General features: G+C 43.8%; 1 protein-coding gene across 1 annotated transcript; it reads left to right on the top strand.

The window, feature by feature from the left end:
• Positions 1-5,162: 5,162 nt before the first annotated feature.
• On the top strand, positions 5,163-13,313 carry MEIG1 (meiosis/spermiogenesis associated 1). Its single transcript, XM_060121617.1, has 3 exons — positions 5,163-5,391; positions 8,418-8,584; positions 13,128-13,313. The coding sequence occupies exons 2-3, from the start codon at positions 8,447-8,449 to the stop codon at positions 13,254-13,256; spliced, it is 267 nt and encodes an 88-aa protein (XP_059977600.1). The 5' UTR covers positions 5,163-5,391; positions 8,418-8,446; the 3' UTR covers positions 13,257-13,313.
• Positions 13,314-22,823: the final 9,510 nt, after the last annotated feature.

Raw genomic sequence — 22,823 nt, forward strand, 5'->3', positions numbered from 1 at the left:
CTTTTGACAAAATTCAACATCCATTTATGATAAAAACCCTCCAGAAAGTGGGCATAGAGGGAACATGCTTCAGCATAATAAAGGCCATATATAACAAACCCACAGCTAACATCAAACTCAATGGTGAAAAGCTGAAAGCATTTCCTCTAAGATCAGGGAGAAGACAAGGTTTCCCACTCTTGCCACTTTTATTCAATATAGTATTGGGAGTCCTAGCCACAACAGTCAGACAAGAAAAAGAAATAAAAGGAATCCCAGTTGGAAAGAAGAAGTAAAACTGTTGCTGTTTACAGATGACATGATACTATACATAGAAAACCCTAAAGATGCCACTTAGAAAACTACTAGAGCTCATCAATGAATTTGGTAAAGTTCCAGGACATAAAATTAATAAACAGAAATCAGTTGCATTTCTGTACACTAACAATGAGCTATTGGACAGAGAAATTAAGGAAACAATCCCATTTACAATCACATCAAAAAGAATAAAATACCTAGGAATAAACCTACTGAAGGTGGTAAAAAACCTGTACTTGGAAAACTATAAGACAGTGATGAAAGAAATTGAAGACGACACAAACAGATGGAAAGATATACCACGTTCATGGACTGGAACAATTAATATTGTTAAAATGACCATGCTACCCAAGGCAATCTATAGATTCAAAGCATTCCCTATCAAAATATCAAGGGCATTTTTCACAGAACTATAAAAGATAGTTTTAAAATTTGTATGGAAACACCAAAGACCCTGATAGCCAAAACGATCTTGAGAAAGAACAGAGCTGGAGGAATCACACTCCCTGACTTCAGACTGGACTACAAAACTACAGAAATCAAAACAGTATGATACTGGCACAAGAACAGACACATAGATCAGTGGAACAGGACAGAGAGCCCAGAAATAAACCACACACTTATGGTTAATTAATCTACAACAAAGGAGGCAAGGATATACAATGGAGAAAAGACAGTCTCTTCAATGGTGTTGTTGGGAAAACTGGACAGCTACATGTAAAAAATGAAATTAGAACACTTCTAACATCATATACAAAAGTAATTCAAAATAGATTAAAGACCTAAATGTAACACCAGAAGCCATAAATTCCTAGAAGAAAACATAGGCGTAACACTCTGACATAAATTGTCACAATGTGGGACCTCCCTGGTGGTGCAGTTGTTAAGAATCCGCCTGCCAATGCAGGGGACACGGGTTCGAGCCCTGGCCCAGGAAGATCCCACATGCCGCGGAGCAGCTAAGCCCATGCACCACAACTACTGAGCCGGTGCTCTAGAGCCTGCGAGCCACAACTACTGAGCCCACGCACCACAACTACTGAGCCCACATGCCACAACTACTGAAGCCTGTGTGCCTAGAGCCTGTGCTCCGCAACAAGAGAAGCCACTGCAATAAGAAGCCCGTGCACCACAATGAAGAGCAGCCCCCGCTCGCTGCAACAAGAGAAAGCCCACGCGCAGCAACTTAGACCCAACGCAGGCAAATAAATAAATAAATGATAAAGTTAAAAAAAAGATTGTCACAATGTTTTTGGAGGTCTGCCTCCTAAAGCAAAGGAAATAAAAGCAAAATAAACAGATGGGACCTAATTAAGCTTAAAAACTTTTGCACAGCTAGGAAACCATCAACAAGCCCAAAAGATAACCTACTAAATGGGAGAAAATATTTGCAAGTAATACGACCTATAAGGGGTTAATATACAAAATATTTAAACAGCTCATACAACTCAACAGCAAAAAGACAAACAATCCAATTTAAAAATGGGTAGAAGACCTGAACAGACATTTTTCCAAAGAAGACATACAGATGGCCAACAGGGACATGAAAAGATGCTCAACATCATTAATCAACAGAGAAATGCAAATTAGTACCACAATGAGATATCACCTTACACCAGAATGACTATCGTCAAAAAGAACACAAATAAATATTGGTGAAGGTGTGGAGAAAAGAGATCCCTTGTACACTGTTGGGGGGAATGTAAATTGGTGCAGCCACTGTGGAAAACAGTATGGAAGTTTCTCAAAAAACTAAAAATAGAACTCTCATATGACCCAGCAATTCCACTCCTGGGTATATATCAAAAAAAAAAAATCCCCACTAATTCGAAAAGATACATGCACTCCAAGGTTCATAGCAGCATTATTTACAATTACCAAGATATGGAATCAACCTAAGTGTCCATCGACAGATGAATGGGTAAATAAGACGAGATAGATATATATATATAAAGTGAACTACTACTCAGCCATAAAAAAAGAATGAAATTTTGTCATTTGCAACAACATGGATGGACTTGGAGGGCATTATGCTAAGTGAAATAAGGTAGATAGAGAAAGACAAATACTGTATGATATTGCTTATTTGTAGAATCTAAAAAATTTTTTAAACTAGTGAATATAACAAAAAAGCAACAGACTCACAGATATAGAGAACAAACTAGTGGTTACCAGTAGGGAGAGGGAAGCAGGCAGGGGCAAGATAGGGGTAGGGGATTAAGAGGTACAAACTACTATGTATAAAATATACAAGCTACAAGGATATATTGTACAACACAGCGACTATAGCCAAGATTTTATAATAACCATAAGTGCAGTATAACATTTAAATATTGTGAATCACTACGTTGTACACCTGAAACTTATATAATCTTGTACATCAACTGCACACCAATAAGAAAATTATTTTAAGGAAAGGACCAGATCAAGAAGGTCTTGTACACCAAGCCAAGGAGTTGAAACTCTAACTTGAGTGACAGTGGCAAGCCAGGGTGGTTTGAAACAAGGCAGTGACAGGTGAGATTAGAGCAGTATTTCTCAAAATATGACACCTGGAAGAACATCACCAGTAGTATATTTGGAAATGGGTTAGAAATGAAAATTCTCTCCCCCAGCCCAGACCTACTGAATCAGAAACTCTGGGGATGGGCCCAACAGTCTTTTGGGGGTTTTTTTTGTTTGATTGTTTTTGTTTGTTTGTTTGGCCGTGCCACTTGGCATGTGGGGTCTTAGTTCCCCAACCATGGATGGAACCCGCACCCCCTGTGCTGGAAGCGCGGAGTCTTAACCACTGGACCACCAGGGAAGTCCCATGGCAGTCTGTTTTAACACACCTTCCCTCCAGGGGATTCTGATAGATGCTAAAGTTTGAGAACCACTGGATTCAAGTTTAGAAAGACCACTCAGTCTGGGGCTGGGTGTCTGGGTAGGAAGCTACTGCAACACTCCAGGAAATACGATAGTGAGAGTTCATTTTTTCATTTAACAAATACTTGTTGACCATCTACTATGTGCTAGACACTGTTCTAGACACTAAAGATTCAACAGTGAGCAAAGCAAAGCCCATGTGGTAATGGAGCGCACGTTCTAGTGGAAATAATATCTATTGACATCGTTTATGCAGTTCCAGATGCTGTCCTAAATACATTTAGGTGTATATTTATTTCTTCATCCTCACAACAACCCCATCAGATAGGTACAGTTTTTGTCTTCATTTTACAATTAAGGAAACTTAGTTTAAGTAGTAGAACCCAGATTCAAATCCAAGGTCATGCCCTAGATGCCAATGTCCTAGGCACCATGCTGTACCACTTCCACAGCATCATAGTGGCAGTGGTAGTGAAAGATATTTATTCAGAATATATTGTTTTAGTATCTACTGAGTGCTAAGCACTGTTCTAGGAATTTAGTTAACAAGATCTCTCTCTTGATGGAAACTACATTCTAGTGAAAGATAAATAATAAAATTAAGAAACAAGCAATATAGGGCTTCCCTGGTGGTGCAGTGGTTGAGAGTCCGCCTGCCGATGCAGGGGACAAGTGTTCTTGCCCCGGTCTGGGAAGATTCCACATGCCGCGGCGCGTCCAGAGCCTGTGCTCCGCAACGGGAGAGGCCACAGCAGTGAGAGGCCCACGTACCGCAAAAAAAAAAAAAAAAGAAAAGAAACAAGCAATATAAAAAAGCATTATGCTAAGAAAAGGAAAAAAAAGAAGGAAGCAATATAAATAGTATATTAGAAGGCGATAAGTCTTGTGGAAAAAAGAAACACGAGAACATAGTAAGACAGATAGAGAACGTGATGGGAAGAGAGAGCTACAGGGATTGGGATGGGCAAGTTGAGATATCAACAAAGACTTAAAAACAAGGAAGTTAGCCAAGGGAATAAATGAAGACCACTCCAGGCAGAGGAAGCAGCTACATCTAAATCCTCAATGTGGGAGCAGGGCGAGGAACAGCCAGGCCAGTGTGGCTGGAGCAGAGCGATCCCCGGCTACAGAGCAAGGGAGGAGGGATCGCATGCAAATCTTGTAGGGCTTTGTTGGTTTTTACTCTGTCAAACGGGAAGCCATTGCAGGATTGGGAGAGAGAAATGACATAATCTTGTTTAGGTTTTAACAAGATCGAACCTACTGTTTTGTTGAGAATAGACTGCAGGGGACAAGAGGAGCCTGTTGGGAACTATTGCAATAACCAGAGGGGGAAAGGTGATGGTGGATTGCGCTGGATGGGATCAGTAGAGCCAACAGGTTTTGCGGATGGATGGACATTTTGCTGATGAAGGGCCAGAGAAAGTGGACTCTAGGGACCACCCACCGAAAGGGGCAGAGCGTGGAAGGGGCAGGTTTGAGGGTGGGTGCTCGGAGGGTGGTTGTTTTGGACAACCAGATAGACATTGAATACACGTTGGTTATACAAGTCTAGAATTTGGAGAGAGATCTGGTCTAAGGAAATAAATTTGTGAGTTGTAAGTAAATAGGCAGTCTTTTAAATGATTAATAATGTAGGTAATGTTGGGAAACGATAAAGCTATAGGTGTCATTTCTCATAGGTTTACTAATTGTCAGGCACTGTGCTCGACCCAGTGGATTGGCTCATTTAATTCCAACAAAATAAGAAGAGGTGGGACAGATAGGAGGTATCTACCAGCAGGGACCAGAAGCACCAATGGTCTCTGTTCTCTGACCGGCTTTTTTAGGGAATTCCGTCTGTGATTGATGCAGCGGCAAGCAGTCCTCTCTCCACCTCGAAGTGGGGTTGAGAAGTTGCAAGGCTCCACCCTGCGATCGACTTTCAATCTCCAAACTGGGCCCCGCCCACGCGCTTGCGCACAAAGGCCCGTTCGCAGGGGGCGGGGCCTGAGCGAGCACAAAGGGGCCTGAACGAGTTGAGCGCTCGTGCTGCGCTGGGCGTTGCCAGGCGAAGCGAGTGTCGCCGAGGCCGCTACAGTTGGCCTCTCGCTGGCCCAGCCCAGCCCACGGATCCCGAGTGGAGAACACGAGCACCACCGGACTCACTGGCGAGCTCCCAGGCGGGGCGCCCCGGCCTCTCAAGGGTGGCCGAGCGAGGGTTACCCGGGCGAGCAGGACCCACGGGTGAGTGGGCGCGTCACTGCGGGGCCGGGCCCTGCCCGCCCCGCCCCTGTGCCTGCCAGGCCCCGCCCCGAAGCCCAGGCTCCGCCCCTTCTGCCCCGCTGCTCCTTCTGGGTACCTTAGATCTGTCCACCTCGCTCCTCTTTTTTCTCGTTTCCTCTTTTTTTAGGAAGGGTCTTTAATTTCGAGTCTCCGTAGTTTCCGCGCCCCCTTTGTCTTTAGGGGTCTCGATTCTGGGGGCTCCTTTCTGAGTTCCTCCTGCAGGTCAGTCATTTGATCCCCAGGGTTTAGGATACTTTCTCCATCTCAGCCTTCTCTAGGCAGATTTTACCTTACAGACGTGATTGTTGATTTCTGGAAGAAGAAAAAAAAAAGTTTGAGGGACCAGAGAAGCCCCATCGGTCAGCTCGCGGGGTCCCCGAAAGGAGGGACTTTCTGCTGTGCAGATGCACACTAGCACACCTGGACCGTGGACCACCAAGGCCTGTTATGGAAACCAATTCTGTTGTTCAGCTGAACCCCCAAAAACTTTGGGAAGGGAAGTGTAAGAATTGTAGAGATAATCTAGTGAGACCTCTTCTCAGTTCAGGAAGCAGAGGCCCGAGAGAGTGAACTGACTTGGTCCAGGTTACATGCTAGTTAAAGGGCCCCTCCACCCGTATTCTTCTGTGTCTAGGAATAGAAAAAATAAAATGGGGAAAGAAATGGAAGATTAGCCTTTCCTATAGCTCTTGGCGTTTTAATACGACTATAAAAGTAAAAGCACTTTTCAGAGCTAGAAGAAGGTGATGGATGGCTTTTTGCATAGAAGGGAGTTTGAAATTACATCAAAGGCTTCTGTTAGATTAAAACCTCAGATTGTCACGGACTTAATATTGGTGGGATTTTTAAATACCCACATAAACCCTAATACTGTTTAATAAAATTTGATTTTTGCAAACTAGAGAGTCAGGCATTGCCATTTCCTGTTTTTCCAGACACAGCTTAGTATTACAGAGGTCAAATGTATTTTATATAAATTATTTTTTGCCACAGCTGTCATTAAAGAAACCGCTAACTTTCGCAGTGCTGAAGGCTACCAGCAGAATTAGTGCTGCCAGTGAATTTCTGGAAATCACGGAAATCTTTAAGGAATTTTAAGTTGATCTTTCCTATTTTTAGTTGCATTCTGTTTTCAATAAGTAGTAAGTGGTAAGAGAGACCAAAAGAATTTACACCATCACCATATAGTATAGCCACTAGGGTTCCTCTTATGGTGAAAATACACTCATGTCCCCTTTAGATATTTTGGGAAAGCAGAGTATTGAAATGCCTGATATGTTTATTTATTTATTTGGCCGCGTGGCATGCGGGATCTTAGTTCCCCTGTGCAGGGATTGAACCTGTGCCCCCTGACGTGGAAGCACAGAGCCCTAACCACTGGACTGCCAGGGAACTCCCAAATGCCTGATATGTTTAGGGGGATGCATATTTCTACTGAGAAAAATGGCGATTTCCCCAGTAGTTAAGCTGAATGCAGCATATTTTTCTGCTCTATTAAATGTTTGAAAATGATGAAAGGTTACATAGATAACATTTAGGAAAATACTTTTTTTTTTTTTTTTTTTTGCGGTACGCGGGCCTCTCACTGTTGTGGCCTCTCCCGTTGCAGAGCACAGGCTCCGGACGCGCAGGCTCAACGGCCATGGCGCACGGGCCCAGCCGCTCCGCGGCGTGTGGGATCTTCCCGGACCGGGGCACGAACCCGTGTCCCCTGCATCGGCAGGCGGACTCTCAATCACTGCGCCATCAGGGAAGCCCGGAAAATACTTTTTGAATGACTTTGAGTAAATAAAAGTATTTTATTATATATCAAAAAGCCAAGCCTCAAGCAGAAATGGCTTGGGTGAAACAAAAATTAAGATAGTGTCACTGCTGGGCTTCCCTGGTGAGCCTGGGAGAGGCCACAACAGTGAGAGGCCTGCTTACCGCAAAAAAACAACAACAACAACAAAACGCAATAAGCATTTGTAATTATAACTGAAAAAATTCAAAACTTTGAATTCATTTACAGGATGAGACCTACTTTATTAGGTCTGATTTTAATGTATTTCAGCCAATAGAAACATATTTAAATAGAAGAATGAATTCAAGGAATCATGGTGAAAATTCTGGGCACTTTATTTTAATAAATGACTGTAACATATATTAATATATAATAATTATATAATATTAAAATATACATATATTGTATATAATAGGTATTATATAATATTACATATAATAATAAATGTTAAATGAATGATATATTTTGGTAATAAAATAAGAAGTCACCAAAAAAACAAGTGCAAGATTATGTCTTTGAAAAACTGGCTATACAAGTTTGGTGACTAGACTGTTACGTGAACTAGAGCTGAAAGTTTAATTTTAAGGACTACATTGTTTTAAAGTCAGGGATCTCAGTGTCAGGACAGCCACACAGCTGTCATTGACTGTGTCAGTAGTCCATCTTCTCACATCAGGACACAGTGGCCTAAGTCAGTGGACTGCAGTGACTGGCATGTTTCCAAACAGTCAAGAAAAGGAAGAGGAAGAAACCATCGCTTCCCAGTAAGAAGAAAAGGAAGAGAGTGAGAAGACTGATCTTACATTCCCTTAACGGACAAAAAGGGAGATAAAGTTTTGAATATGATTAAATGAAATGGTGGTGGGATATTTTGACAATCTCCTGAGCAGTTAAAACCAGGAGTGTGATTTCAGAAATGTATAAACTATTGTCTGAAATAGCAGAATTAGTCTGCAGCATTTAGGACAGCACTCTGTAACTCTGAATGCAAATTTATGTATCTTTCAGGGTTGATTTTATTTTATTTCCAAAATAGAACATGAATCCTTCTCACTCTTGGAATTGAATGTTTAAAAATCTAATATATTTAATGGGATTCTTAACTCTCTAATTTTTTTTAAATGCTAGTTTTGTCCATTCTTAAAGGGATTTCCCAAACTGTCACTATTATGTTATCTATTAATGTTGTTTTCACATCTTTCAGAAATAACTGGTAATAAGACCTCTGTAGGCATGGCTAGTTCTGACGTGAAACCAAAATCAGTAAGTCATGCCAAAAAGTGGTCAGAAGAGATAGAAAATCTGTACAGATTTCAACACGCAGGATATCGAGATGAAATTGAATATAAACAAGTGAAGCAAGTTGCTATGGTAAGACTTATGCCTCTACAAACCTGAACTCAATATGAGTTTGTTAGGTGGTGAAAAGCACTAAAAAAAAAAAAAAAAAACACAAAAACCCACCACCAGGGCTTCCCTGGTGGCGCAGTGGTTGAGAATCTGCCTGCCAATGCAGGGAACACAGGTTCGAGCCCTGGTCTGGGAAGATCCCACATGCCGCGGAGCAACTGGGCCCGTGAGCCACAATTACTGAGCCTGCGTGTCTGGAGCCTGTGCTCCACAACAAGAGAGGCCACGATAGTGAGAGGCCCGCGCACCGTGATGAAGAGTGGCCCCCGCTTGCCACAGCTAGATAAAGCCCTCGCACAGAAACGAGGACCCAACACAGCCATAAATTAATTAATTAATAAAAACAAACAAACAAACAAACAAAAAAACCCCACCACCAACAAAGAACCAGAGAATACTAAAAGGGAATTCTACTCCAGCCTCTCGTTTTACTGATGGGGAGCTGAGGCCCAGAAGAATGAGTTTCAGGCAGACTGAGGCAAGAGGTGGTTCCTCAGCACAGAAACATTAAGAATTTTCTAGCTTTTACTGACAACTGCGCTGTGAATCTTTTATGGTAGACCATCAAAGCAGAGTCATTTTCTCTCCCTAAGGTAATTCTATTATCAGATATTCAGTTTGCTGTGGAACTATTATTTCTTTCCTGTTTCTTTTTTATTTTTACCACAAATTATAAAGGGGTTAAATTCTTCTTTAGGTGACAAAATCTCCCGACTTTGGTTGTGTATTCCAGACTTTCTTTTTTTTTAAGAAGATGTTGGGGGTAGGAGTTTATTAATTAATTAATTTTTTTTTCCCCTGTGTTGCATCTTCGTTTCTGTGCGAGGGCTTTCTCTAGTTGTGGCAAGCGGGGGCCACTCTTCATCGCGGTGTCCAGACTTTCTTGAGAGACTAGAGACATGGTTTTGCTTTTCAAAGATTATACCAAAATCTAGATACGGCCCCAGTTTATAATGTGATTTTTTAAATTCATTTATTCTACTGAATACTAGGAGGCTGAGTTCGGAAGGATATTATAGAATATAACATAGTATTCATAAATGTATTTTAATTTTTAGAGCTGAGGTTGCAACAAAGTGTTTATTATTAACTTGTTTTTTATTTTTGTTTTATGTTTTTTTAATTATTAACTCACCACTGTTCAGAGACTAATTCTTAGATGGGTTTTTCAGATCCCCATATTCTTTTTCTTCCTTCATTCTACTCTTTGATCTCTACTTAACACGTCCTAAAAAAGTAGATAGGAAAAAAGATGGAGGCAATACAGAGCTAAAATGTAATAGACTCTTTCATTTAACGGATGTTAATTCAGTAGAGATTATGAGGGGTGGTAAGGAATGAAATTAAACATACTGATCAAATGAGGGTTTGATGGCTGACTATGACTTTCACATATCCATTTCTTCATATCTACTAGCATTTTACTCTTTGGTCCCCATTACCAAAAGGGAGTTTTCATTACTCTATCATCTGTGGCTTCTAAATAGTTGTAAAACACAAGCATCAGCATTTTAATACAGTTCAAAAATAAGCTTCATACACTTGCCTTAAGATTGGGATAGGCAATGCCCCTGAAAGGTGTGTAAGACCCAGGATCATATAGGCAAGGTGATCACACAGGCGCGGATGAACCTACACCACCAACCACCCCAGAAACTGTTGTGACTGAGATCAGATAAGAGATAAGAGACTGAGATAAGATCAGATTTAAGGGAACACAAACAACATCCTTAAAGGGGAAGTCCCAAAAAGCACCTGAGGGTTGCGTATGTGTGTGTGTGTGTGTGTAACAGCCCGATCCACTGTATGACTTGACAGTTGTAGAGAGGTTTTGCATTTCACTTCAGTGTATATTTATTGGGTACCCGCCATGTGCAAATTTCTGTGCCAGATGCTTTAAAAAGATAAATATAAAAGCAAGTGCCTGACCTCAAGAAATTTAGAGTACAGGATTTGGAATCAGTCTGCCCAGGCTTTGCATCCTGGCTCTCCTCCTTGGCTAGGGAACCCTGAACAAGGTTCATAACCCTTACTGAGCTCAAGTGTAAAATGGCGATGCCACTGCCTGCTTTAGAAAATTGTCTCAGGAATTAAATGAAACCATGTGTTGCAAGTGCCTCCCATTGTAGTGCTCAGTAGTAGTTTGTTGAGTGAATGAATGGTGTTCAGTGAATGATAGCTTTTATTATTCCTGTATCTTGGAGTGGAAGATTAAGAGTGACGAACAATAAAAACTTATGCAAGTGAAAATATATGCCCCCCAAAATTAAAGGAAGATAAAATTTTCTTCCTTCACGGACAATCTTCCAAAAGGGCTTCATGCCCCGAGAGGCATTTGCAGTGGGCCTTAAAGGATGGACAGGAGGATAACTGAAGGCTTGCCTTGATTGGCAGTGGTCTGAAGGGTTTGGGTGATGTTCTTGTCCTTACCTAAAGCACACGTCCTTATGGGCACTATTAGTGCTTACTGATCTCCTGCCCAAGGAGCGCTGACTTGAGGACCATATCACCCGCCTCCACCATTCTCTAAGGAATAAAGCTTTCCTAGGTTGAATGGGAGTGATGGGTAGAAAGCCAAGAAGAAAAAATTATGAAAGAGCAAAGGGTTATAGAAAGAAAAAATCCTAGAGGTTGATGAGGCAGAACCAGCACATCTGTTTGGAAGCCCCCCCGATTTCCTAGGGTGAGGCAGCTGGAAGCAGGACCTCAGTCCTTGTCTTCTTTGAAGAAGTAATTCAGCAAAGTGACAAAGATTGTGAAGCAGATAAAGTGTTCATTGGGAGTAAAGTACGTGTTGAAGAACACACAGGCAGACTCAGAGTTGCACGCAATAGGGGTGGCTGAGATCGCTTATATGGGGGCAGTCTTCTGGGTTACCTCTGGCCAATCATCCTGTTCGTGCCCACATTTGGCCTGACTCAGGGTCCTTCCTGGTGGGTGCACACGTATCTCTCAGCCAAGATGGATTCCAGCGTGAAGGTTTCGGGGAGGTTGGCAGGACATATTATGGGCTGGTGGCTCCTCTCTCCTTTGGCACCTCCCGAGACTGAGGACCTTCTCTGCGCACGTGTCCAGCTGGAAAATCCCCTTTGCCACAAGAATGAGAAGAATGTGGTCACGTTGTCTTCCACCCAATCAGGGCTCTGCTCCTGCTGGCCTCTTATCTCGAGGTGTCAGCAGGAGTCTGGTTGCAGCTTTGCAGCCTGGGCCCATCTGTCTCCTTCCTCAATCCCACATACAGTGCTGTGGGTATTCTGAAGAAGCAGCAGTGTACTGTTTCTTCACTGAATAAGGTGGTTGGGGGACCCTACTAAATGAGAGCGCCTCTTGGCCCCAAGAGGAAGACAGCGGTAACGGTATCTTGAGAACTTCTTCCTTTCTCTGCTGGGGTAATGGAAGCAACAAAGGGCAGGCTTGACCTAAGTGATGGAAAGCATTGCTTTTTTCTATGATGTACGTGTCAGAGAGCCTGCCAAGGTTTACCAGATAGGCTGCTACCCGTTTTTGCTAACTCCTAAATAAACGAGACCACAGAAGAAAGCGAAAATATGTTGCTAGAAAATAAAGGATGTGTGTTCTTTTGTATGCGTGGCATGTTCGTGTTCCAGTTTGGAAGCTGTGATTTATAAGTGGGGGATTGGAGAATGAGTAGCTGCCTGTAGAGATGATGTTGAAGGACAGGACTTGTTTTTTGTGCCGGGAACACAAAATCGAAATACTAGGGTCTTGACAGTGGTGGAGTACATGTCACACAATCCAGAAGCAACATACCTAACCACAGCAAAAATGCACTGACCTGAGCAAGAAAGTATAACGCGAATTCAGAGAGGAAGGGGAGGGAAATGTCCAAAAAGATCGAGCCGAACGATCAAGTAAGCAAACCAATGTGGCGAACGAGAGAGACTAGCGGAGAGAAGGTAAGAAGAGATTGCTAAGGACTATGTTCATGACCTCAATTTCTATGAAAACTTGAGTTTTCAAGTGTGAACTTGAAACATGGACATGAGGAAATACACGTGTATTTCTCTAGATATAGAGATTTTCTAGATGTAGAGATTTAGACATCTCTAGTCTAACTGCTTCCTTTAGTCACCCCTGTGGCCTGGGCCTAGCCCTAATTTCCTCCTTGGGTATTATTTTTAGAAGTTAGTAAGTAATAATGCTTAAAATAGTTTGTAAACATAAGGATAAAGTTTAGATTATTTTGAATGTTTTATCTTGGCTGCAGAGTAGAAACTTAAATCTAGAAATTGGGATCTGAATTAGTTGCCCTGCAGTATAAGGCTGCCACTTAACGTATGTTGTGTGTTGTGTGTGTGTGTGTGTGTGTGTGTGTGTGTGTGTGTGTGTGTGTAAGATATCACTAAGAGCTCAAGTATTTTTAAATTTAATTTTGTACTTTAATTATTTGATGTGACTTGTGTTTTTAACTGTTTGATAGTGAAATATTATATAAAAAGAACATCAACATTACAATATTTGTACTCTGGTTTTCAATATACAGGTAGATCGTTGGCCAGAGACAGGATATGTGAAGAAACTTCAGAGACGGGACAATACTTTCTATTACTACAACAGACAGAGGGAATGTGATGACAAGGAAGTCCACAAAGTGAAAATTTATGCTTACTAGCCTTACTTCTTTGTATTACCTGTCATTATCTTTTTAAAAATCCACTGTTTGATTCTACATATGTAAGTGTCATTTTACAAAAGACTCCAAAATGCAGACTTCAATGGAATGTTTTGAGACACAAAAGCCATGAAACTTGGTCTCTGATAATCATCCCATTCTGTTCTAAAATATAACTGCAGTAGCATTCCATTGGTGCCCGCCTTGGTCTGGTTCTTCCTGTTTTAACCGTGGTAGCATAACTACAGTAAGTCCCCTACATACAAACGAGTTCTGTTCTGAGAGCGCGTTCGTAAGTCCAGTTTGTTCGTAAGTCCAACAGAGCTAGCCTAGGTACCCGACTAACACAATCGGCTATATAGTACTGTACTGTAATAGGTTTAGAATACTTTTCACACAAATAATACATAAAAAACAAACACAAAAAATAAAGAAGACATTTTTACTCTTACAGTACAGTCCCTTGAAAAGGACAGTAGTACAGCACAACAGCTGGCATCCAGGGGCAAGAAGAGTTACTGACTGGAGGAGGGAGAGGAGGTGGGCGACGGTAGAGCTGAAGGTTCGTCAGCGATAGGAGATGGAGGGCGAGCGGCAATTCCACTCACGCCTGACACTGATGGAACGCACGTTCGCATCTTGGAAAGTTCGCAACTTGAAGGTTCGTATGTAGGAGACTTACTGTATACTACGCAGGGGAAGAAAGAGCCCCACTTGAAACTATTGCAGCGGTTGTGTAGAGGTTGTGTAGAGGTTAGTCCCCCCACGCCCATCACTTTGAACTGCCAGATCTGCATTCTGTGGCCCGAGGGGCTTTCTCTTGCCTCTGGAGTCCTTTGCCTCTCACTGAGTTGAGTGAAAATGCCAAGAAATGATGGTGCCTGGGGCGGAGAGGTATCAAAGCCCCAGCCACCTGCTTCCGCAGGGAGGAATCAACCTGAGGTTAATCTTTGCTCACATGCAGCAGTAACTCATTGGATGACGTAGGCAACTGGCTCTCTTCCATCCTTGCTCCCTTCCCCCACTCCCCTGCCAGCGGCTCTTTCCCTCCTGAATCACCTCCTGGGACGTGGAGCCTGGTCCTGGGGTCAGCTTCTGGGTCCCCTCCCCGCCACCACCACCATAGAAGACGTGTTCCAGTGCTGCCTGGCATCACTGCAGAAACTACCCAAGTGCTAACGTGCAAAGAAGACAATTAAACCCCGGGAGACTTAAGAAGTCCCCCCAGATCAGTGAGCCTTGAGGCTTTGAAATTAACTAGATGAAAGATATCATTTTCATTATAACTTTTTTGTCACTGATAAGACTTTCTGTTCCCATTGATAAGTTCTGACCTTTAAATAGCTTTTGGGTTACGAGCTCACATATATCAATTCATTCAACTTCAGGTCCTGTTTTCCAGAACTACCTGCCCCACGAAGCTCCGTTAGTTTTTCCCAGTTCAAAACTGTGCCTTTGGGACTTCCCTGGTGGCACAGTGGTTAAGAATCCGCCTGCCAAGGCAGGGGACACGGGTTCAAGCCCTGGTCCAGGAAGATCCCACATGCCACGGAACAAGTAAGCCCGTGCGCCACAACTACTGAGCCTGTGCTCTAGAGCCTGTGAGCCGCAACTACTGAGCCCGTGTGCCACAACTACTGAACCTGCGCGCCTAGAGCCCGTGCTCTGCAACAAGAGAAGCCACCACAATGAGAAGCCCATGCACGCAACAAAGAGTAGCCCCTGCTCGCCGCAACTAGAGAAAGCCCGCGCACAAAAACAAAGACCCAATACAGCCAAAAATAAATAAATAAATATTTTAAAAAAAGAAAGAAAAGGCAAGGCACTGACTGGGAGACTAAGTCTGCAAAACATACACAAAATAAAGGACTTATGTCCACAGTATATAATGAATTCTCAATATTAAGACAAGACAATTAAAATTAGGCAAAAAAAATAAAAATAATAAAATTAGGCAAAAGATGTGAACATTTAAAAAACAAAACAAAAGTGTGCCTTTTCAGAACAAACACATTGTGGAAAGGATAAATAGATTGGTAAGCCTCTTTTATGCCTTTCCCATGCTGCCCGGGGTCATCTTATTTAGCACTTGTTTCAAGTCATTTATCTGTACCTCTATGGTCAGGATTTCTGTCGCTGTCTGTCTTCCAGGTTTGGCACACCACTGGGTGCTGGGCATAGGAGGTCTTCTGAATCTGATAATGCTTTTAAAAAAAATTACTGTGGTAGAATAATTGTCTGCAAAGGCAACTACATCCTTATTCCTGGAACCTGTGGACGTGGTACCTTATATGGCTAAAGAAACACTGCAGATGTGATTAAGAACTTGATATGTGGACATTATCCTGGAAAACCTAGGTGGACCCCATGTAATCACCCGGTACCTTAAAGAGGGGAGAAGGCAAGTCAGAGTCAGAGAAGATGTGATGAAGGAAGCAGAGGCCTGAGACGTGCAAGGAAGGAGCATAGAATACATAAAGCCCCAAGAGTCTCCAAAAGGAACACGACCCTGCTAACCCCTTGGTTTTACCAGATAAGACCCGTTTCAGACTTCTGGCTTCCAGAACTGTAACAGGATAAACTCATGTTGTTTTACACCGTTTGTGGTGATCTGTTAGAGCAGCGGTAGGAAGTGGACACTGACATGGAATAGATGAAGCCATAACTATCCGTAGTCTCGAAGTAAGCAGGAGGGTCAGCCGTGGCCTGCCGCTTTTGACATTTTGCTACAGGTTCAGATTCAATCCAAGGAAGTTTGTCAGGCAGTTTTTATCTGGAAAGCTCTCAGTAATTAGCTCGAATGTTCTAAATGCGACGGTATCTCTCTGCAGCAAGACTCACTTCAGAAACATGGCCCTTGGGACCACGAGATGCAGTTTTGGTTCGCTGAGTCCGTGTGACCAGTGCTTTCCCAATGTGCCTTATGGGGAGCATAGCGGGTGCCAATCTTTCTTAAAAACTGGGTAAGCCACTTTCCTCTCAGCTCCTTTTGGCCGCTTTTCATAAGTGCTTGCGCCAGCTAACCAGTATGGTGCTGTGGAGAGCAGCATTGGCAGTCACTCAGAGTAGGGTGTCTGTTCTGTGTTGGGACTTGGCCCACAGGCTTTGGTCCACGATGGCAAGAGAACCCCAGTCCTGTTCCATACTAGATACTGGAGGAGAGCTGTCCTAACACGCAGTTGCCGGTCTCAGACTGAAGCAGCAAGAGGGCCAGGCTCCCCAGCTTGGCAGGACATCCCCAGTATGAGTGAGCACTTGGGGAGGACCCCTCTCTCCAGGGGATCAGAAACCTGTTTCGTTTCTGCCATTAAGTTGCACTTGGTGATGCTTGTCAAGAAGCAGCTGATTACTCACTAACCATGTATTTATTCTTCCACATTCATTGGTTCTTTAGCCCGGCTGTGCACTGGAATAGCACAAGGCATTATCTAAACAATACTGATGCCTGGACCCCACCCCATTCCAGTTAAACCATAATCTCTGGGGTCAGATCATAGAAAAAAAAAACTATACACACACACAGACACACACACACACACACACATCTGTCCTCAGTTGCTAGCACAGAGTTCCTGAAACCCTTGTAACTGAAACAGTAGGGAAGGGGGCAGGGCACAACCTTTAAAAGAATGACATAGCCCGAGGACACGACATAAACTGATTAGAACCAAACAGGTCCAAGATGGTGGATGAGTCGACTTCCACTAGACCTTGAGTCTCAGTAAACGCTCACTGTAACACATCAGCAAGCTAAATGACACACCCACAGGCGCCATGACAGTTCCGAGGCTGACCGTAAAGGTCAAAAAGTGGGTGGTGGCCCAATTCCTGGAAATCCCCGCCCCTTCTCCAAAATAGCTGGAATACTCCTCCCACTCATTAGCCCGTGAAATTACCCAGCCCTATATAAAGACAGAGAACCCCATACCCTGGTGTTGCTCTTGCCTTCTGAGATGGCCCACACTCTGTGGAGTGTGTTTCTCTCTAAATAAATCCACTTCTTACCTATCACTTTGTCTCTCACTGAATTCTTTCTGCAATGAGACATCAAGAACCTGAGCTTCATTAAGTCCTGAGACCAGGTGTGCGATCTAAGTTAGAAGAATGTGGGTTCAAGTCCCAATCTGGATGGCATGGTTTCACAACTTCCTAAGTGTGAGACACCCCCCCCAGAAGCATCTCTTGCTCTCATATTCATCTCTGACCCCCGTCTCTGACACAGGGCTCCTAAAATCCTTGTAAATTCCTAAGTGACAAGAGGACTGGGCGCATCTTTTGTTCCACTGAGGTGACTCTGGGTGAGCTCCTGGATGGGGGCTGGTCACCAAAAAGATTAAGCTTGGAATTTTCAGCCCTAACCCCACATCCTCCAGAGAAGGGAGAGGGGCTAGAAGTGGAGCTAATGTTCCATCGTGCCTAGTGACGAAGCGTCCACAGAATCCCAGTAGCAGAGGGTTCAGACAGCTTCCCAGGGTGTGGGACAAACATCTGTATGGAGAGGGTGTCATGCCCCAACTCCACAGGGACAGAAGCTCCCGACCTTGGGACCTTCCCAGGCCTCACCCAACTTCCACGCTGGTTTCCCAGCCTCCGCTCTCGTCCCTTCCGACCCATTATCTTCACTGCGGCCAGAGTGAGCTTTCTAAACCGCAAATCTGAAAGCTGCCTCGCTGGTAAAACTCTTGGAAGTTCCCTATCATTCTGAAAATGAAGCGTCGATGCCACCCAGTGTTCCGCATGGCCCGTCATGACTTTGTCATTGTTTAGTCCTTGGGCGTCTTCTCTGAAAGCTTCCAGCCTCCACACCTAATTGACCTGTTTTCAGACCGTTAAGCCTTCTCACTGGCCGCATGTGGCTCTCCCTACAAGCCAGCCCGATGCTTTTTTCCTGGTTGGCTTCCACTCTTCCTCTTGCTCAGCTGGGCCACATTTCAGAGGAAGACTTTCGTCACGGTCTCCACCGCCTCCAATCTGGGTGAGAGGTCCTTCCCCTGATAGAGCACTTTTATTTCAGCACTTGTCACAGTTTTCTCACGCCCCTTGTCTCCTTACAAGACGATGAAGTCAAGGAGGCAGAACTGCCCGTGTTTATCGTCTTTGTGTCACTTAGCACCGAAGACCTAGTACGGATGGGTGGGTAGATGAATGAATGAATAATACTAATACTAAACAAACTAGTAAGAATAGTACCAATGACTAGTAACTAACAAAATAGAATTCTATTGTTACAACTGAGGTAGAACTCTAGGATAGAAAGGTAGGAATAATTTATTACCAGAATAAGTTGGGTCCATTGGAAAATGGAATCCAAGTGGATTCCGAAATGGAAACTCTGGATGAATTTCTTTTTCTTTTTTTTTTTTTAATTTGAAAGTGGTACACGTTCATTAAACAACATTTAGGAAATTATCCTAAGTAGGAAAAATTAAGTCACCTATGGTTTCATGCTCAAATACCAAACATATTACAATGTTGTTGTATTTCTTTCTAACCAAAAGGACTACAGCTAACATTTGAGACTCCCGAATTCTCACGGTAACCCCATATGGCACAGAGAGATTCAGTAACTGGCCCCAGGTCACAGAGCTGGTTAGATGGTAGAGTTGGGAGATGAACTCGGCATGTTGGCTTCAAAGCCCTCCCTGTACCTTTCTAGTCATTCTAAACTGCAGCTACCTAGACGTTCTGCATTGAGGAAAAGCTATTTTACTTTCGCTTAATTTATCGTGTTATTTTCTGTCTTTCACAGAATGATTTTTTAGTGGTGTACAGGGTTCCTCTTGTTACCACACATAATCTATAAAACAAAGATGAAAACTTTAATGAAAACTGCCCTAGGGCCGTACGGATACTGTCCAGCATCTTTACTGTCCAGCATCTTTCGTGTGTTGCCTTATTGCCCGGAAGGTAATAGACAGTTTGTGGAAATCTTAGCGTGATGCTTCTCAACAAGAACACAAATAAATCCTGTAAGTGAAAACTACCCCAACAGGCGCATCGCAGAGAATTTTGTGACTTGCTGGTCAAAGTGCCACATACATTAGGCTTCTCACTACTGCCATTTCTGGCATGAGAAGGGATTTCTAAAGGGGTTCTCAGAAGGCATGAGGTCAAAATGTTCTTAAATTCAGAGAAGTGGAAATTAAATTCCTCTCTACCTTTCTATCTCATGAGAAAAACAGCTTTCTTCATTCTGATACCTATCAAGGAAGGAAAGTATTGATCTCATTCAGCGATTTCACTGACTTTGGATTTTGTACTTAGCAAGAATAATTGCTAGAAATCAGTGGTTCCTAACTTTTTAAGGGTCATAAGTTCAGATTTCTGGATGTACTTAATCAAGATACTGGGTGACAGAAAAGGTCAAATCCTTTCCTAAGTTAAAAATCTAGGCGTAAAAGCATGACCGACTCCTTTTTTTTTCTTTACCATTAACATATGCATAGAAAGAAAGCGGTAGAGGATGAGGAAGGAAAGAAGAGAGGGAGGAAGAGAGGGCAGGGGAGGGAGAGGTGTGGAGATAGTAAAGGAGACAGACAGACAGACAGGGCCAGGTAATGTGGAAATTTAGGGAAAGCTGCTGGCGGTGGGAGCCTGTTGGCTGTTCCACAAAGTCCCTCCTCTTAGTTAAGTGAGCTGGGGCCAGATAGCCACCTATGGCCCTAAGGAGAGTATGGACCTTTTGTAACTCAAGGAGAGCTGCCCCTCCCAATAATCCTTAGCACGTGGAACTGCTAGTAGAGAAAGAGGTGAAGAAATTTTTACAGGAGGCATGGAAGCCTTCTTTGATGGGCAAGGAACTCCAGAAGAAAAGGCAGTGATGGGAGAAGGCCAAGGCCATCCTGGGGTCTAATGGTGGTGAAGGAAAGCTAGCCTGTGGCAGACTGTGCTGAGGCTGGAAGCAGCCTGCGGCCTGCCATCTTGGTCTTGTAGGTACTCTCCACGATGGACGAATGACTTGTCATCTTGGGAGTCCACCCTGGGTACCACTGTAGCTGTTGCTGACACTGCAGAGTGTCTGAGGATGTAGAGTCAGTTTTCCACTGGGAAGCCCTGAGAGTTGAAAAGCTGGGGTCCTTCGTTCAACTTGCTGGAAGTAGGAGTTGAGAAGGAGCTGGGAGAGAATGCAGCGAGGGAAGGCGCTGCACCTTCTAGAACGTGGAGAAAAGCAACAGGAGAGAAAAGGAGGCCACAGGCCAGAGAAAGCTTGGCCTGTTGGAGCAGTGACCTTCCAAATCCTGGGAACAGCACCAACGACACCATCTTCCGCGCCTTGTTTTTCTTCCGAGTCAAAAGCATCTCACCCTTTCTTTTCGTGGGGCTGGGTTGAGACCCCAGGAGGAGGTACGGAGGTAGAACTGACCCGGTGGGGGTGAAGGAGCACAGGCGCATCGCATGCCATTTTCCAACTTGGCAAGTCATGAAATCGAAGAATGTCAGAACCAAAAGGCGCCTTGGAGACCACATGGCCCAGCACCCCTCCTTTCCTCGTTCATACTGTCCTCGGATCTCACACTCATCCCCTGAGGCAGTGGGGGAAATCCAGGCCCACAGAGGTGTGTGCTTTGCCATGCCTCAGGGTGGCTGAGATGCGAGAAGTAGCCCAGACGCCTCCAGCTCCCCACAGTGGTGTCGGCTTGGGTGGAGGAGGCCACTAAGGAAACACTGCAGATGCACCTTTCGAGAGGCCCTCGTCCGGGGACTTCCCCGGCGGTCCAGTGGTGAGGGCTCTGAGATTTCACTGCCGAGGTCGTGGGTACGATCCCTGGCTGGGGAACTAAGATCCCACAGGCCACGAGGTGCGGCCCCCAAAAAAGAAAATGTACAGTTAATCAGCCTGTTCCAGAGGCTGATTACCACGGATTACCACTCCATCCCAGCAGACTGAAAAGTCAACAGTTCTTCTGAGATCCCTAAGGGTGGGAGGCAGGGACACAGGACAAACTGCTGCCCCCAGGATTGGAGAGACAGCTTCTGAGAGCAGAGACTCACGCGTGGAAACCTCCATGGGAGCCAGCGCTCAGGCAGGAACCCCTGGACCGCAATTCACAAAGCCCTGGAGGCTACATGTGAACAAGACCCAGAGTCAGGAGCCCAGTCACAGGGTCTCCCACGCTTTTGTGAGTTCTACCCTCAGGAGCGCAGTCAGGTTCCCACAGTAGAGAGCAGAGAAAAATCCCCTCGTGCTTCTGGTAGAGGGAGGGGAAGAGGAATCATTTCTGAAAAATGCCAGACGTTCTGTGCTTAACAAGGTCTGTCCTCAGCAGAAACTAGTCAACCAGAGCCTAAGCAGCTGGGCTACGGTCAGAGCTTAACTAATCTGGGGAAAAGAAATGACTGACTCCAGCCCCCGTTAGCCATCCTGTTCACATTTGTGAGCTCACGGTCCAGAGGCGCAGGATCACTGAAAGACTGAGGCCGGATCACAGGACCCCGCAATGCCTCCCGCCCCACACGCCTCACCACCGCATGACCAAAGGCCTACTTACAGCAGTTCCTCTCACCCAGGACATCATGTCTGGCTATCAAGAAAAAACTACAAGGCATTCCAAAAGGCCAAAAACGCGCTTGGAAAAGATACAGCAAGCATCAGAGCCAGACGTGGCAGGGACGGTGGAATGATCAGGCATGGGATTCGAAACAACTCTGATTAATATGCTAAGGGCTCAAATGGACAAAGCAGACAGCACGTGAGAACAGACAGGCGATGTAAGCAGAGATGGAAATCCTAAGAAAGAACCGAGAAGAATCAAAAACGCTGCAACAGAAATGAAGAATGTCTTTGATGGGCTTATTGGTAGACTGGACATGGCTGAGGAAAGAATCTCTGAGCTTGAGGATACAGCAGTGGAAACCTCAGAGACCCCCCTAAACCTGAAAAGCAAAGAGAACAAAGATGGAAAAAAACAGAATGGAACATCTGAAGACTGTGGGAAAACTACAGAGAGTATAACATATGTGTAATGGGAGAACCAGAAGGAGAAGAGAGGAAGAAATGGAAGAAATACTTGAAACAATAATGACTGGGGATTTCCCCAAGTCAAAAGCAGGTGCTAACCCACAGGTCCAAGAAGCTCAGAGAACACCAAACAGGATAAATGCCCCTAAAATGGCATCTTGGCAAATCATTCTCAAACTACAGAAAATCAAAGATGAAAAGAGCCAGAGAGGAAAAATTACCTTACCTGTAGAATAACAAAGGACCGAATAATAATAATAAATAATATAATAATAATAAATAATAAAATAATAAAAAATAAAAAATAAATAATAAATAAGAACATCGATTTCCCTACATCTTTGCCAGCCCTGAAATATAACTATACTTTTTCATCCCCAACAATCTGAAAGGTAGAAAAAAATCTCACTGTAGATTTAATGTTCCTTTATTTAACCAGGAGTGGGGCTACATATCTTTTCATATGTTTCATATATTTATATTTTTCCACAAATAGCTCATTCATATCCTTTTTCCATTATCCATCTTTTTAAAAAATGATTTGTAGGTGCCCTTTATAAAAGCACGGATAGAACCTGTCATTTATTAAGAATTTTTACTTTGGGCAC

This window comes from Lagenorhynchus albirostris, chromosome 1 (genome assembly GCF_949774975.1).
Source record: "Lagenorhynchus albirostris chromosome 1, mLagAlb1.1, whole genome shotgun sequence".
Classification (NCBI taxonomy): domain Eukaryota; kingdom Metazoa; phylum Chordata; class Mammalia; order Artiodactyla; family Delphinidae; genus Lagenorhynchus; species Lagenorhynchus albirostris.

Excerpts from the sequence above, each read along its gene's own strand:
- MEIG1 (XM_060121617.1), top strand. The coding sequence starts at position 8,447 with ATGGCTAGTTCTGACGTGAAACCAAAATCAGTAAGTCATGCCAAAAAG. Across the intron at positions 8,585-13,127 it reads AAGTGAAGCAAGTTGCTATG|GTAGATCGTTGGCCAGAGAC; the intron begins GTAAGACTTATG and ends TTCAATATACAG.